This window comes from Hyperolius riggenbachi, chromosome 3 (assembly GCF_040937935.1).
Source record: "Hyperolius riggenbachi isolate aHypRig1 chromosome 3, aHypRig1.pri, whole genome shotgun sequence".
Taxonomy (NCBI): domain Eukaryota; kingdom Metazoa; phylum Chordata; class Amphibia; order Anura; family Hyperoliidae; genus Hyperolius; species Hyperolius riggenbachi.
This window is the reverse complement of record NC_090648.1, coordinates 337,540,260-337,558,520: the sequence shown is the minus strand read 5'-3', so window position 1 is coordinate 337,558,520 and position 18,261 is coordinate 337,540,260. Positions and strand designations below refer to the sequence as shown.

General features: G+C 40.0%; 1 protein-coding gene across 1 annotated transcript in view; it reads left to right on the top strand.

Moving 5' to 3' along the window:
• Window positions 1-18,261, top strand: part of CFAP54 (cilia and flagella associated protein 54) — a 528,182-nt gene that overhangs the window by 198,938 nt on the left and 310,983 nt on the right. The window contains exon 31 of the mRNA XM_068273664.1: window positions 3,112-3,217. Coding sequence (XP_068129765.1) covers window positions 3,112-3,217 — 106 coding nt within the window. The remainder of the gene's footprint in view (window positions 1-3,111; window positions 3,218-18,261) is intronic.

Sequence of the window (18,261 nt, the reverse complement as noted above, 5' to 3'; positions counted from 1 at the left end):
CCACAACCTGTTTCTTTTTTTTATAGCGCCCTCTTTAATGCCAGCAAAAGCTCAGGCTCTGCATTTAACCTGATTATTTTTTTAATTAATTGGTAGGCATCATGGGTAAACGCCTTACAGCCTAGGGAACCAGAAATGAGAGGGATTTGGAGGCTGCCATATTTAATTTTAAACAAATCCAGTTGCCTGGCACTCCTGCTGATCCTCTGCCTCTAATGTTTTTAGCAACAGACCCTGAACAAGCATGCAGATAAAGTGTTTCTGACGAAAATGTGACTAGATTAGCATGCTTATTTCAGGTGTGATTACATTACTTACATATGCAAATAAATAATAATGATAAATATAATAATTACTGATGCCAGAATGACAAGGAAAGACTGCCAGGCAACTGGTATTGTTTAAAAGGAAATCAACATGGCAGCCACCATATCCCTCTCAGTTCAGGTTTCCTTTAAAATATTGTGCTCAGCTTTATTCAAATATTTTAAAACCATTGCACCATCTGATACCCTGTGCAAAGACATCATATTAAGAAGTATACTATAGAGCAATCCATCCACACACGCACGCATATATATATACACACACACACACACACACACACACACACACACACACACACACACACACACACACACACACACACACACACACACACACACACACACACACACACACACACACACACACACACACACACACACACACACACACACGTATGTTGGAGAAAGTCTCTACCTGCTCTTTACATCTGGATTCTAGCTATTTTGCCTATTTTTTGGCCTCAAGTCTCTTGCAAAGAGATATACAGGATCTTCTCAAAAAATTAGCATATTGTGATGAAGTTCATTATTTTCTGTAATGTACTGATAAACATTAGGCTTTCATATATTTTAGATTCAAATACACACAACTGAAGTAGTTCAAGCCTTTTATTGTTTTAATATTGATGATTTTGGCATACAGCTCATGAAAACCCAAATTTCCTATCTCAAAAAATTAGCATATTTCATCCGACCAATAAAAGAAAAGTGTTTTTATAACAAAAAAAGTCAACCTTCAAATAATTATGTACAGTTATGCACTCAATACTTGGTCAGGAATCCTTTTGCAGAATTGACTGCTTCAATGCGGCGTGGCATGGAGGCAATCAGCCTGTGGCACTGCTCAGGTGTTATGGAGGCCCAGGATGCTTCGATAGTGGCCTTAAGCTCATCCAGAGTGTTGGGTCTTGCGTCTCTCAACTTTCTCTTCACAATATCCCACAGAATCTCTATGGGGTTCAGGTCAGGAGAGTTGGCAGGCCAATTGAGCACAGTAATACCATGGTCAGTAAACCATTTACCAGTGTTTTTGGCACTGTGAGCAGGTGCCAGATCGTGCTGAAAATGAAATCTTTATTTCCATAAAGCTTTTCAGCAGATGGAAGCATGAAGTGCTCCAAAATCTCCTGATAGCTAGCTGCATTGACCCTGCCCTTGATAAAACACAGTGGACCAACACCAGCAGCTGACATGTCACCCCAGACCATCACTGACTGTGGGTACTTGACACTGGACTTCAGGAATTTTGGCATTTCCCTCTTCCCAGTCTTCCTCCAGACTCTGGCACCTTGATTTCCGAATGACATGTAAAAGTTGCTTTCATCCGGAAAAAGTACTTTGGACCACTGAGCAACAGTCCAGTGCTGCTTCTCTGTAGCCCAGGTAAGGCGCTTCTGCCACTGTTTCTGGTTCAAAAGTGGGTTCATGCTTCCATCTGCTGAAAAGCTTTATGGAAATTAAGATTTCATTTCTCAGCACGATCTGGCACCTGCTCACAGTGCCAAAACCACTGGTAAATAGTTTACTGACCATGGTATTACTGTGCTCAATTGGCCTGCCAACTCTCCTGACCTGAACCCCATAGATATTCTGTGGGATATTGTGAAGAGAAAGTTGAGAGACGCAAGACCCAACACTCTGGATGAGCTTAAGGCCGCTATCGAAGCATCCTGGGCCTCCATAACACCTGAGCAGTGCCACAGGCTGATTGCCTCCATGCCACGCCGCATTGAAGCAGTCATTTCTGCAAAAGGATCCCTGACCAAGTATTGAGTGCATAACTGAACATAATTATTTGAAGGTTGACTTTTTTTGTTTTTCTTTTATTGGTCGGATGAAATATGCTAATTTTTTGAGATAGGAAATTTGGGTTTTCATGAGCTGTATGCCAAAATCCTCAATATTAAAACAATAAAAGGCTTGAACTACTTCAGTTGTGTGTAATGAATCTAAAATATATTAAAGTCTAATGTTTATCAGTACATTACAGAAAATAATGAACTTCATCACAATATGCTATTTTTTGAGAAGATCCTGTATATGCCAGGCACTTATTCAAAGCTCTGTGTATATCATGAAGATTGAGTTATCTGTGATATTCAAGGTAAGCTATAGCCTTACACAAGAACATATGTGGCAGTAGAAATCCTGAAGCATAAGGTTGTATGTAATTTTACATTTAAAAAAAAAAAAAAAGCAAGTATGGGTTTCCATGATGCATCACTCCAGAATATGAAATATAAAAATAATCTTTGTGCCCCTGAAAGCCAGGCACACATCCAGAACCGCCAGTGTATAGTAAGCCCATAACTTATAAATTTTACATAGCCACATCAATCCAACATGTTGCAACCTGTTTCAGACTGCCACTAACACCTAAGTCCCCTGTAACACCTCTCATAGCCTCACCATCCACATATGTTTTCCTGCGTCTGAGACTGCAATCTGTGCGCCAGCTAACAGAGAGCAGGCTAACAGAAAACTGGGGCGTGCCCACATACAACCAAATCTCTGGTCTGTACAGGGACATGACTTGAACATAAACAGTTCTACAAAGATACCTTTTGTTTAACCCTTTGCCCTTTGCTCTACTGTATGCAAAACACAATATCTCTACGGTAGCACCCTAAGCCGAATTCAATACTGTGAAGTGTCAAGACCAGCAACACCTTTCATCCATCCTATGATATTATAGTGTATTTAACTAGGATGCTGTCATTGATTAAGTTGAACTAGGTACATTTAAATTGTCCTTTATTCAATGTCATTTGTTTTTGTTTTTTAGGTGTCTGTTGGGAAAAAATATCTGAAAAAGAAACCAGTTATTGCAGAAAGAGTTAACGAGCAGCTTGCTGCGCTGGAACACAAGTTGCTGAAGTTTACTAAACCAAGTAAGTTGATTCTTACTAAAGGAAAGGGCAAAAAAGAGCGCTCTCTGGTGCATTAACTTTTTAATATGCTTTCTATGAGCAAATAAAATCACACGTACAATGTAGAATAAAAGATATTGCACTTATCACACTGAAGGATTGAATCACCGCGTCCTCTGGATGTTTAATCCGTACTGCACGCCTCCTCACTGTGGCCAGTAGCGGGGGATCCAATTGGAATAAAGCGACAGCGGATCAGGGAACGCGGAGCGATGATGGCAGCTGCCTAGCGCCTATTGCGTCATGCCGCGTTTCAGCGTTCCACGCCTTCCCCCGCTACTGGCCACAGTGAGGAGGCGTGCAGGACGGATTAAACATCCAGAGGACGCGGTGATTCAATCCTTCAGTGTGATAAGTGCAATATCTTTTATTCTACATTGTACGTGTGATTTTATTTGCTCATAGAAAGCATATTAAAAGTTAATGCACCAGAGAGCGCTCTTTTTTGCCCTTTCCTTTCTGTTTTCTACAGTGACTTACTGCCTCCCAAGTAAGACAGGAGCAGCGCTCTGGGGCAACTTTGTGGGAAGTGTTTTGGGCTAGAGCGCAGTGGATTGAGTTTGATTTTGATTCTTACTAAACTCTGGTAAATAGGATTGTAGAGAAATTTAAATACTGAATTTGAAGGAGCTCCCCAAAACAGGAAATACAAAAGAAGAAAGAAAAGAAAGCAAATTAAAAAGTTAATGAAAAGCAACTTTATCTAAAAAAAAAAAAAAAAAAATAGAAACATGGTGCTGAGTTATAACTATTATCAGGAAAAATGTTTAAAATACATCCCCACATGCTGCAATTCACCATTGGGCATCACGGTGGCATAGTGGATCCTCACGCTCTTGCCTGGCACTCTAGCAATAGGTCCCTGGTTCATATCTGAGCCTGGACATAATCTGAATATCGTTTCCATCTGTTTGTGTGGGGTTTCCTCTGGGTACTCCAGTTTCCTCCCACATCAGAAAAAATGCACATAGATTAATTGGTTACCCCAAAAATTGGCCTCTGTTTACAATACGAACATAACACAATGACAGACTACGGTAAGGATTAAATTGTGAGTTCATCTGGTGACAGTTACTGACATAACAATATACACTATGTAAGGTGCTGTGGAAGAGGTCAGGGCTGCATAAATACACAATAATAGTAATTATAATCAGCATGGCAGCTTCTGCTGTTGGGCAGGGAAATGGTGTTCCATTGCCAATGACCAAAATTCAGCTTTGATAATTACAATACATCCATTGCCAACTGTGTGCCATGTATGCATGCAGATGGTTACTGCCTAGTGAATGTGTGTTCACCAGTTTGTGGTGGGCGCTCCTTTACAGTACATTAAGGCATCATCATCCCTATGTATTTTGGTTATAAGTGCAGTTATTTATTGAAGTATTTACATAGTTACATAGTTATTTTGGTTGAAAAAAGACATACGTCCATCGAGTTCAACCAGTACAAAGTACAACACCAGCCTGCTCCCTCACATATCCCTGTTGATCCAGAGGAAGGCAAAAAAACCCTTACAAGGCATGGTCCAATTAGCCCCAAAAGGAAAAAATTCCTTCCCGACTCCAGATGGCAATCAGATCAAATCCCTGGATCAACATCATTAGGCATTACCTAGTAATTGTAGCCATAGATGTCTTTCAACGCAAGGAAAGCATCTAAGCCCCCTTTAAATGCAGGTATAGAGTTTGCCATAACGACTTCCTGTGGCAATGCATTCCACATCTTAATCACTCTTACTGTAAGGAACCCTTTCCTAAATAAATGGCTAAAACGTTTTTCCTCCATGCGCAGATCATGTCCTCTAGTCCTTTGAGAAGGCCTAGGGGCAAAAAGCTCACCCGCCAAGCTATTATATTGCCCTCTGATGTATTTATACATGTTAATTAGATCTCCTCTAAGGCGTCTTTTCTCTAGACTAAATAAACCCAGTTTATCTAACCTTTCTTGGTAAGTGAGACCTTCCATCCCACGTATCAATTTTGTTGCTCGTCTCTGCACCTGCTCTAAAACTGCAATATCTTTTTTGTAATGTGGTGCCCAGAACTGAATTCCATATTCCAGATGTGGCCTTACTAGAGAGTTAAACAGGGGCAATATTATGCTAGCATCTCGAGTTTTTATTTCCCTTTTAATGCATCCCAAAATTTTGTTAACTTTAGCTGCAGCGGCTTGGCATTGAGTACGATTATTTAACTTGTTGTCGATGAGTACTCCTAAGTCCTTCTCCAAGTTTGATGTCCCCAACTGTCTCCCATTTATTTTGTATGGTGCTAGACCATTGGTGCGACCAAAATGCATGACTTTACATTTTTCAACATTGAATTTCATCTGCCATGTATGTGCCCATATAGCCATGCTATCCAGATCCTGTTGCAATATGACACTATCTTCCTGAGAGTTGATGATTTTGCACAATTTTGTATCATCTGCAAAAATAGCAACATTGCTCACTACTGCATCTACTAGGTCATTAATAAATAAATTGAAGAGCACTGGACCCAGTACAGACCCCTGTGGGACCCCACTGCTAACAGTCTCCCATTTTGAGTACGATCCATTGACCACAACTCTTTGTTTTCTGTCCATTAGCCAGTTCCCTATCCATGCACACAGACACTTCCCCAGTCCTTGCATCCTCAACTTTTGCACCAGACTTTTGTGGGGAACAGTGTTGAAGGCCTTTGCAAAGTCCTAGTATATCACATCTACAGCATTCCCAATATCCATATCACTACCTCATAAAAGCTAAAAGCTGGGCATGTTAGTCAAACAGGACCTGTCTTTAGTAAACCCATGTTGATGCTGAGAAATAAGATTATTTTCTACTATGAAGTCATGTATAGTATCTCTTAGTAACCCCTCAAATAGTTTGCATACAACTGATGAAGCGTACAGGTCTATAATTTCCTGGATCTGATTTTTTGCCCTTCTTAAATAATGGGAAAACGTGGGCTGTACGCCAATCCACTGGGACTCTGCCAGTTGAAAGAGAGTCACAAAAGATAAGATAAAGGGGTTTATCTATAACTGAACTTAATTCCCTTAGGACCCATAATATGGTGCCAACATATTATGCAGCACTGTACAGAGTATATTGTCTTGTCACTAACTGTCCCTCAGAGAGGCTCACAATCTAGTCCCTACCATAGTCATATTTCTATGTTTGTATCATGTAGTGCATGTGCCATAGCCTAGGGCTAATTTAGGGGTAATCCAATTACCTGTATGTTTTTGTGATGTGGGAGGAAACCGGAGTGCCCGTAGGAAACCCACGCAGACACGGAGAGAACATACAAACTCCGTGCAGATGTTTTAATATTCAGCATCCTTGCGTTATACATTTAGTTCTGTTTTAGGAGGCAGTTGTGCTTTTACTATTCTTTGCTTTAAAAAAATGACTTCTGCCTATCTTGTACTCTATTTTCAATGTATGCTGATCAGGACAGGTAAGGCGTGCAAAGGAAAACTTAATAAGCAGTAAAGTAGAGGAAACATTTTAGAGGCACATTTTTCTAGAAGGGATCACCACAAACTGAAGTTAGTTATCAATATTGGCACAGAATACCAGCATCTACTGGATATGTGGGCAATCTGTCAGTCCATGCAAACGTTGATAAATGAAAAAAAAATGTAAGTTCCATTATTGAATCAGGATCTCATCTATAGACTTTTGAACCACACTTTATGATAATGGCTTTGATTAGCTTGCATTAAATATTTGCTCAGACTTGGAAAGAATACAGTCTTATGCAAATATCTTTTTATAAATATTGGATCACAACAACAACACTGATCGCTTTTAAAGCCAGAACATTTAATAAATATTCATGATAACTGATAAGTGTGATAAGTTAGGAAGCATGGGGTTTGTTCTGCCTTTGTAATAAAACGGAATATTAATTATAGTCATTTTTCATGAAAAGTGTTAATAAGGGCTTTTTCCTGACGGATAAGCAAACTGTGGTATACTCTGAGTTATTTATAATTAGTTGTTAAAGGAAAACTTTGAACATACTTTTAAAGTATTGCCAACATCAGGCAAAATAATACATTTTAGTTCTGGATAGTTCACTAAATCTTCTTTTGGAGTTTTCTGCTTTTTGGTGCAATTGGGCATATTTTCCATGATTGCCTGTTATCAGGATCACCCTAGACCTCCATCATTTTAACATGACTCCTGGTCGTCCAAAACGCAGAAAATGAGGGATGTTAGCAGAATCCCACTCTACAAAGACTGTTTTAGGTCTTTCTCCCTGTGTGAGAGATTTGTCCATTTCTTTTAAGGATAAGAAGTGAATGATATTTTCCCAGACAGGCCCACAGACTGCAGTAACATTTTTGAAAAATGGTTGGATTGGACAGTCTTTATTGTCGCAGGAGGTAGGCACCAATAAATAGAATATAAAAGATCACAAAAAAGGGGTTTTGAAGACGTAACCGTATATCCATAAGACCGACAATCATATATAAAAACATAAAGCAGCCATTTCAGAAAGCAGTAAGGTCTGATGCACCTTTCTCAATTCAGGAAAGCCTCTTCATTAGATGTTTTGTAACACATTGCAATGGACATTGTGAATATATTAAGCATATGAAACATGAATGATGTGCTCTGTAGAAATGCAAACCATATAATATAGTTGAAATGATGGAAACTATAAAAATTATAAAGAGTACATTGTTTATGGTGAGTCCCACCACTGATAAAGTTGTGTTTTGATTCTGGAACAGTAAGACATCCATAAATGCTAATCAGAACCTGTGTTATACTGAGGACCCCTTTTAGTCTTCGGTTATGATTAGTAGGGATCCCCGGTGCCTGTTGATAATGATTGGCACCAGGACTTCCATCATCTAATTCCAGGAGTGTTGAAATCCTACCCACGGGGCTTCAATCAAAAAAAAGAAGAGTACAGAAAAGACAAGGATCTATGTTGTGGTTGGCATGGATCTACACCAAGAGACATAAACCTGTTTTATTTAGAATAAATAAATATTATTGTATATTTTATTTAGAACAAAAACTGGTTGTTTTGTGACATTAAACTTTTTTTTTTTTAATTTGTGGCTTTTAACATTTCATCCCCAACTCCACTTGAGGTGCCAGAAGTGAAGAGGAATGCCTATTTCTCTGACATTAGGATAAGGGTGCTGTGAAAAATTGTGGGGATGGAGTAGGGTGAAATTTGCCACACCACTCCTCACAAAATATATCTCCCATGTCAAAAACTACGTGGACTGGTTAACTTGGTGGGAGCAGGGGGCAACATAGAGTACATATTTACATGAAAATGTATGTGTGCTGATTTAAAAAAAAGTCTGTTGTGATACAAGTATTGTTTATGTCTTGTTGGAGATGTTCATTGTATAGACCAGTGATATGCAAGGATTCACCCCCAGGATCAGGTTAATTGAAGTCTTAAACAATTATAAATAGACCTATGCCATCTACAATCTTGAAATGTATTTAAATATATAATTTAAAATCCATAAATCTCGCATGAGTACAAATATATTAGCTCTTTCCAGAAAGATTAGTGTCGACTAAGAAGGAGCGACTCATAGCATTTCAGGACTCCATCGTCAGGCTCCCTTGTACACTATTATCACCTTTCAAATGATCCTTAAATAGCATCACGTTCAAAATTAACCAATGTAGGCCGCTACTAATTACCATCTAAATGGTCTGTGCGGCCAGCAATTACTTTGGCCATTGGGGAGACGTTTTAAATTCCACTGTACAAGTAGTTCCCCGTTAAGTCCACCTTTTTTTTTTTTTTTTTTTTTGCAGACAATAGTGTAAGTGGCTGTTAATAGCCTTGCAATGCCTGCAAAGTAATAGGCTACCACAAGTATAGAGGAGGCATTGCTGCAGTTTACGTAGCACTTTCAGGATGGAATAATAGGAATGTGGTTTTACCGCAATTTCACTGGAGCTCCCTCTGATGTCTAAAGATATGTATTGGGACTTTTTATGATTGGTGTCCTTATTTCTTCATCAGATCCGTTATGAGCTAGGACCACAGTAATAAGCATGTAATGCTTGAATAATTCTATTTAAAGGAAAACTATTGTGAAAAATTGCAACATTTACAATTCATGTATACATATATCTATAAGGAGTACTTTATTTTATTTTATTTTTTTTAGTAAAATGCTCTATAAATTATTTTTATCCATGTTGCTGCCACCTACAGTAGGTACTGAAAATCTGACTGGTTTTAATCTAGGTAATCTTCTCATGGATGATTCTCAGTATTTCCTTTATTCTTTACAGAATCCCTTCCTGTAAAAGATCTATAAAGAAGAGGCTTGCCTCTTTACTCGCATGCCTATTTTTATAACCTATTGTAATTGACAGTGACATAGGAAATAAATAAATGTATAGTGCATTTTACTCCTGGCCAATTGTACATTTTATATATATGCATTTTAATTCTTACAATTTTTAAGAAACAATTAAATCCTTCCCAAACCGCCTAATGCCAATAGGCATTGGGAAGGAGGCAGCTCCAGGACCAGCTAATGCCGAAAGGTGTCAAGTCCTGGGGTAGGGTTTTACAGGTGATTGCACGCGTATGCATCCCTGCTGAGTAGCGGAGCTCCATAATCAGCCTGCCAAGCCGCAATCGTGGCTTTCAGGCTGTTAACTGTGAAGAAGAAAGAAAAAAATGGTATGTTTAGATTTGTACAGTGCTGCAATCTAGCACAGCACGGTACAGGGGACAATTAGCTGTCCCTCCGAGCGACTTTCTTTGAAATCCCTCTCATAGGCTGATGCCTATGAGAGGTGGGGAAGTTATTTGATCGCCACCTAGGGACAATTTATGGGGGGAGGGAAGGTTAACTAGTAATTTTTCTTTTTTTTTTTAAGTAAAAAAACAACTGATCATAGCGGTGATCAGAGCCCACAAACAGAAAGCTCTGTTGGTGGGCAGAAAAGGGGGGAGAATCATTTGTGTGCTCAGTGTTATGGCTCTGCAGCGAGCTTTTAACCATTTCACCCCCAAGCGGTTTTTACCCTAACGGACCAGAGCAATTTTCACCTGTCAGTGCTCCTCCCTTTTATTCCCTAATAATTTTATTACTACTTACCACAACAAAATTATCTATATCTTGTTTTTTTCGCCACAAATTAGGCTTTCTGTGGGAAGTACATTTTGCTAAGAATTTTTTTTATTCTAAATGCGTTTTAACAGGAAAAATAAGAAAATAATGGAAAAAATGCATTATTTCTCAGTTTTCGGCCATTATAGTTTTAAAATTAAATGTTCTCCTGTGGTTAAAAGTGACAGATTTTGTTTGCCCAGTTGTCCCGATTATTAAACCATTTAAATTATGTCCCTATCACAATGTATGGCGACAATATATTATGTGGAAATATAGGTGTTATTTTTCTGGGTTTTTTTTGTCCGGTCCATAATTACAAGCCCCTGTGTAGTAAAGTTATAGTAATATTCCCACATAAAATATAAAAGCTAAGTCCCTAAAACAACTATTTATGTGTTTTTTTACCATATTAGTGGGGTTTTTTTTGGTGTGTGGGGGGGGCTTTGGAAGTGTAAGTTATTAATTTTATTAATATTGTGTATGTGCCTGTATGTGCAATTTTACTTTTTGGGCACAAGATGGCGCTAGGGAACGCTCTCCTGTTTAGGAAGTGTATACTTTCTTTTTTTTTTTTTACATTTTACTAAACTGTGACGCTTCCTGTTTTATGAATGGACGCGGCCGCTGATCGCACTCACGTCCATTCACTCCAGGCATTGTGATTGGGTAGAGGACCGCTCTCTCCTCTTCCCCAATCGCGGAACACGGATACCCGGCAGTAAACGGCAGCAGGAGTGGCGCGCACACATGCGGAGCAGCAGTGGGAGCGCGCGACTTATTAAAATGTCCTGTTGCCATTAACAGGCTCAAACAGAACGTAAAAAATTGCCTGGTCACTAGAGGGGTGTAAGCCTGGGGTCCTTAAGTGGTTAAAGGTAATGGGGTATCAGGCAGCTTGACAAAGGAGCAATGCTCTAAAATACTGTGCTTTGCTCCTTAATGTTCCACCACTAGTCTTTCTGGAAAGAGCTATTTCATTTGTATTACTGTTTGATTTATGATTTTAATGAAGACTAAATAAATGTGAAATTTTAGATGGTGTGGGTTTATTTAAAATGATGCATGAACTACAACAAAAATGGGCATGAGTGTGCAGAAATTTCTCTACATTTTGGTACTGCTGATCACGGCCTGGGATGTGGCTGACAATTTTAAAATCTTTATCTGGTACCATTGCTAGGAGATTTCCTATGCTTTACAGTCAGTTTCATTATTGCTGAAAGTAATTGTAAAATCAGATCCTTCCCTCAATGGTAAAGCTCCCACTCCTTCTTACTTCAGAGTGTCCGCAGATTCATCTGCCAGTCCCGTGACTATTCTCGGAGGTACACAAACGGCACTCACAACAGGAGGAATGCTAGCTTTGCTTTAAAAAATAGATATTACTTTTCTTTCTTTGTCAAGTGATACACTGCTTTAACTTTCCTAATATCCTATACATTTTAACAAAGGATAATATCTAACTATGGGACTCTCCTAAATGTAATTAGCCTAACTTGTGGCAATTAAATTAACAAGTGTATAACTAAATCAATGAGATATGCATCTTAATCAGCTAATTATGCAAGTTGGTTGCTGAAGCATATGATAAATTAATTAAGTCAGTTTACAGTCTAGTCATTAAATTATAAAAAAAATTAGGATAGATTTTGATTTTAATGGCAGGAGACTGGAAATAACCTCAATATTTTCCTTTTAGTAAGAGGAATATAAATCCCAGTCTGTGGTTATGCGCCATGCCGGTTGCATTTTGAACTAAAAATTACAAATTGGATTTATGTTTTCTTTACAGGTTGAAAGCGTTACCTGTACGATTGTTTTGTATATCAATGAAAGAATGATATTAAACTGAGAAAATTGCACAAATCTTTAAAGAATATGTATTCACGGTGATAATTAAAAACATCAGTGCTGCAATTGAGTAGTGTAATTTAGTAGTATATGGTATTTTAAATATATGATGATTATTACTCAATGAAACTGTTAGCAGAAAGTCTAGGCAACAATCCTAAAATTTGATTTTTTTTCGCCATGTTGTTGTACCCCCTTGCAATAGGTCTACTACTCATCTTTACCCTCCGTTCTCCAGAGTTATTATCATAACCACTTGGCTGTGCATTCATGCTTACATTCACTTCTACCATAAAGATTGTGAGATTATGTTAGCAAGAGTAGTTACCTTTCCAGCCTTGCAGCTCTAAGGCTTTGGTTATGCATTCCACTAGGCAGTTGTCAGCATGGAAATTTACTGTGCTGCATGCATTTCTGTAGAGCATTTTAATCTCCTGCCCAAACTATAAAGCATACCATTATTTTGTTATGAACATACATGCAGTTTTATTTAAGGTAAAGGATAACTGCAGTTTTCCAAAATCACCCATTTAAATTTCCTCCAAGGACCCCCGACAGCTGTTCCCCCTCACTGGACTGTACCCAAATGCATTGGAGAATTGGTAAAGAGCCAGTGCTGTTTCCTGGCTGTACTAACTACTTTGTAGTAGATAAGAGGTAACCTCTTTATTGAAACGAATTGAGAGGTCAACTGCTTTGCATGACCTAGTGACCAGTGGGAATAAGTAAACCAAATGATCACTAGGCCCTAGTGTTTTCAGTTGAGTAATGGGCCTGATACCTTTAATTCAAGTCTGTGCAATGTATTTGGTCAACGAGCAACTCACAAATCAAATACATGGGGAAAAAAAATCTAATGAATATTTGAAGTGACCACCCTTTCCTTTTAAAATCATATCAGCCATAGTAGATACACTTGCAATTGTCTTTTTTAGTTTTATAACATTTTATTTAGTTAAATTCATTAATACATTAAAATAGATCCTGTGTAAATGTACCAGCGCCAGAGTATTGATAGCACAGTGGTAGCAGGCAAGTTAAAGGATTTTCTAAAATAACACACATGTGAAAGAACAGTCAAGTATAAAGAATCTATAGGAAAGAAGCTGGGCATCGAACATAATTTAACCACTTAAGGACCGCAGTGTTAATGCCCCCCTAAAGACCAGGCCATTTTTCACTAAATAGGCCACTGCAGCTTTAAGGCCTTGCTGCAGGGTCGCACAACTCAGCACACAAGTGATTCCCCTCCCCCCCTTTTCTGCCCACCAACAGAACTCTCTGTTGGTGGGCTAAGATCGCTGCCAGGATGTTTGTTTTTTTGTAAATATTTATTTTTAAATAAATTTGGGCATTGTTTTTATTATTTACCTCCCCCGCCCCTCCCTCCCCCACCAGCCAATCACTGTGATTGGCTGTCAAAGGCTTCAGCCTATGACAGCGGATCACCCCCCCTGAGCCTCGCAGGGGGACAGCCGTGTCACACTGTTAGATGGCAAAACCGCCGCCTAATAAAATTGTACAGTGCTGCGATTTAAGGCAATTAGCGTGGAGCCATCGTCTAAAGGTTAATTAACTTCACCAAAAATGTGTCTAGTTACTATATTTTAGTTGAAAGTTGTGGCCTAAACCCACAGTTACCTAGACAAGTAATTCAGGGGCCACCTATTACCTTTGGCCAAATTACACAGCGAGCTCCACTATAGCCACAATGAACATTGCGGTCTACGTGGCATTTTACCGACCTGAGGCCATCGCCTAAATCACCTGGTTCGGCAATGCATCCTGTACAGTGCAGAATATAGTCTGTAGGGCTATACTTGTACGGCACGCATCACCTGGTAACACACTGCATGCTGCACAATATTCTGTCAGAAGTCATCACACTGCAAAATACAAGTGTGAAAGCCCCCATTGAAATATGATTGTATCACATTGTGACGTTATTATATTGTCTGTTGCACGGCAATGCAATGTATGTAGTGTGAAATAAAAGGAGTTATAGGGGTAGTGATCAGTTTCCAGTTGAATCCACAGAGGAATGATTTTACAAATGTATCTGCATTAACTGAGGCAAGTTGTGCTAACTGTACTGCATTATAGTAATGTATTACTTTAGGGACACTAGGGCCATGTACACTTATGGGAGAAGTGAGTATGTGGTTTTCAGTTCTAGGTTTTTTGCTTAACTTAAAAAAAAATTGAGGCATGCATCTTGAAATGTAATAAGTCACTATTTTTATTGGTGTTATACAAAATAGATACAGTTACTTTGGGCTCTTCCTGTAATCACAGACAGACACACTTATTTGAGGTCAGGGCTCTATGGAGACCAGATCATTTCCGCTGGAACTCTTTGTTTTTCTTTCCCTAAAAGTAGTTCTATATGACTTTGGCTGTATGTTCGAGGCCACTGTCTTGATGCAAAATGTATTTCGTATTTATTATTACCAGCACTGAGGGTTCAGTTAATGCTGACCAAATCCCAAATTTTATGTGGAGAATTGTTGGCTCAAACTTGTGAAAACCCTCCACGATGCTTCACTGTTGCATGCAGGTATTTTATTGTATTGCTTTGCAGGCCTTAAGTGAACGTGCCACTTTTTTCACAGCCAAAAATGTCAAGTCCAGAACACATACTGCTTTTTTTCTGCTAACCTATTGTTGCATCCTTGTACATAAACAAATCAATGGGTTATATTTCCATGCTGGAGGTGGGGTTTAATTAATTGTGATCAGACTGCTTCAGACTAAAGATAGGTGTATCGGGGTCTCACTGGTTACTCTCAGGTCTGAACTGGTGGGTGCCACTGGACATCTAATTGTCAAGAGTAGTTAGCATGAGCAGTCATCATCATTGCCTGTATTTTGTGCTTCTGCAAAATAGCCTGGACAGCGCATCTGGAAAACCACTGTCTTCCTTTTAAAGGAACCCAAAGTGAGAGACATATGAAAGCTGCCATATTTATTTCCTTTTAAACAATACCAGATGCCTGGCAGTCCTGCTGATCTTTTTGGTTAGCAGTGTCTGAATCACACACGTGAAACAAGCATGCAGCTAATCTTGTTAGATTTTTGGCAGAAACATCTGATCTGCATGCATGTTCAGGGTGTATGGCTAAAACTATTAGGCCCCGTTCACACTTGCGTTCTGGGATGCAAACGGCCCGGATCCGGACCGGTTCCGATCCGGATCCGGTCCGTTTGCATCAGGCATGAATACGGCTGCCATCCGGATCCGTTTGGTAAAAATAGATAAATAAACTATTAAAATTGTTGGGGTGTGGCAGGTCAGCAGAAGGTGCACCTGTACAATCAGGTCCTCCGCTGTTTAGGGCCTCACCTCCATGTCCGACATACTGCCAACAGCTCCAGCACTAAAGTCACTGCTGCTCCACTCTAGAAATGCTGGGCCCATGTGTCCCCATCCAAAATGGCCGCTAGAATACGCATAGGAAGTGGGGTAGTACTCCATCCAGGTCCCCATCATCCACACCTCCCTCGCCCACATACCTTACATTCACACTATACCTCTGCATGTTTACACCTTTTCTCCCTAGCCATACTGTGCTACCATGTCCACCACACATATTATCCACCTTAACATAGTGTCCCTCCGCCCCCCTTCCCCCCCCCCCCCCCTAGTCCGCACATATATTCCAAACAAGATACCCTTTTTTTCCCTCTATTGCATACTTCTTATGCTATTAGCAATATTTGAATTAAATACTGTCATTCTTCAAGGATCGTTTATTGCTCATCAGTACCCTCATAATTAATAACGGTTAGTCTGCATTGAACTGTATAGCCCTCTGTCTCACAGCTACTATTGTTTATTGTTTATTATTTATTGGTTATTGTTTATCGTTTATTGTTTTTACTTTGTTTACAGTTGTCCCCATTTTTGCCTGATGAAGCGGGCTTGACCTGCGAAACGCGTTGCATTTCTGTCTGGGGTACCGTATAAATAAATGTGTTAATTTATATAAACAGAACTTCTTGTTTGCATTTGGGAGGCAAGCCCACCACTTCCTCCAAGCATTTTTAAAGGTTTTACGAATTTTTATCCTGCTGGCGCCTCTGTTCCACATTCAAATATAAAGTCCGGTTTTGATAGCCAGTGTGTTCTGTGCTTTCCGTTCCCTATTGGTTTCTATTTCCGGATGGTGCAGTCAGGCTCCGGTCCGGGTGCGTGGGCCGGATGATCCGGACCCAAAAATAGAGCATGTTGGAAAGTGTCCGGAGTCCGGATCCGATCCGGCTTCGTTCTGTATGGAACGGACGCATGTGAACGTCCGCATAGACTTTGCATTGCTATGCGGAATGTACGTTCCGTTTGTACAGTATACGGTCCAGATCCGATCAGGCGAATCCGGACAGCGAACGCTAATCTGAACCAGGCCTTAGAGGCACTGGATCAGCAGGACAGCCAGGCTATGTGCATAATCTAAAAGGAAATACAAATGTCAGCCTCCATATGGACGTAACATTGGTCTCAGTTTATATTTCTGCATTTTAAGAAATCTTATTAACAATAACAATAACAATAATATTTATATAGCGCTTTTCTCCCTGGGGACTCAAAGCGCTGTGACCCTGCATTATGCAGTCTCAAAGGCTAGGGAAAAGAGGTGAGTTTTTAGCCTTTTTTTAAAGCTGTCCAGAGAAGGAGCCTCTCGTACTGATTGTGGAAGTGAGTTCCATAGAGTAGGGGCTGCATAGGAAAAGGCCCGAGCACCAAATGTTAAGTGTATCCTGGGAATAACCAGCTTCATCTTGTTGGCAGAGTGGAGGGTGCGTGGAGGGGCATAAAGTTCCAATAGATCCGCTATGTATTTGGGTACCATGTGGTGTAGAGCCTTGAATGTCAGCAGGCAGATCTTAAAATTGATTCTCCATTTTACTGGCAACCAGTGAAGAGTTTGCAGTACTGGGGTGATGTGTGAGCTGCGGGGGGCATTGGCTAGGAGTCTGGCTGCAGCATTCTGTACTAGCTGTAAGGGGCGCAGAACCTTATCTGTAGATCCAATTAACAGGGCGTTGCAGTAGTCTAGGCGGGAGGATACAAATGCGTGAACTAGGGCAGGTAGGTCTTCAGCTGGGATAAGGTGTTTGATTTTCGCTATATTTCTTAGATGGAAGAAGGAAGACTTGACGACAGCTGATACCTGCTGTCTGAGTTTTAGATTTCCATCCAGGATCACCCCAAGGTTTCGCACAGAGTCTTTATACTGTACAGTATCTCCCCCAATTGCTAGTTTGAGGTGGTGAGCGTTTTGAACTTTATCCATCATGTGTGGACCACCTACCACCAACACCTCTGTTTTGTCAGAGTTCAGCCTCAGCCAGCTGGTGTTCATCCAATTTTGTAAATCCACTAGACACGCATTAATGGATGCTGATGGGTCTTGGGTGCCAGGCTTGAAGGACAGATACAGTTGTGTGTCATCTGCATAACTATGGTATCCTAAACCATAGTTCTGGATTATTTTGCCCAGTGGGAGCATGTAGACTGCAAAGAGTAATGGTGATAGTACAGAACCCTGTGGAACTCCATAGGCAAGTGGCACTGGATTAGAGTAGTGTGTGCCCAGACATACTTGCTGTGTCCTGCCAGATAGGAAGGTCTGAAACCAGCTAAGAACAGTACCCCTTAGGCCACAGTAATTCTTCAGTCGCTGGATTAGTATTTCATGATCCACAGTATCAAATGCTGCTGACAAGTCAAGAAGAATCAGAATTGAGCAATCACCCTTGTCCCTTGCAGTAAGTAGATCATTCATTACTCGGACTAATGCTGTTTCAGTGCTGTGCCTTTTCCTGAATCCTGACTGAAAAGTATCAAAGATGTTGTTATCTGTAAGCCTGGCTTCTAGCTGGTTGGCGACTGCTTTCTCGATAACTTTTGATAGGAATGGTAAGTTTGCCACAGGTCTGTAGTTGGTTACAGAATCAGGATCTAGTGATGGTTTCTTCAGGAGGGGTTTTATGATTGCTTTCTTCAGTTCTTCTGGGAAAAGTCCACTTTGCAAGGAGCA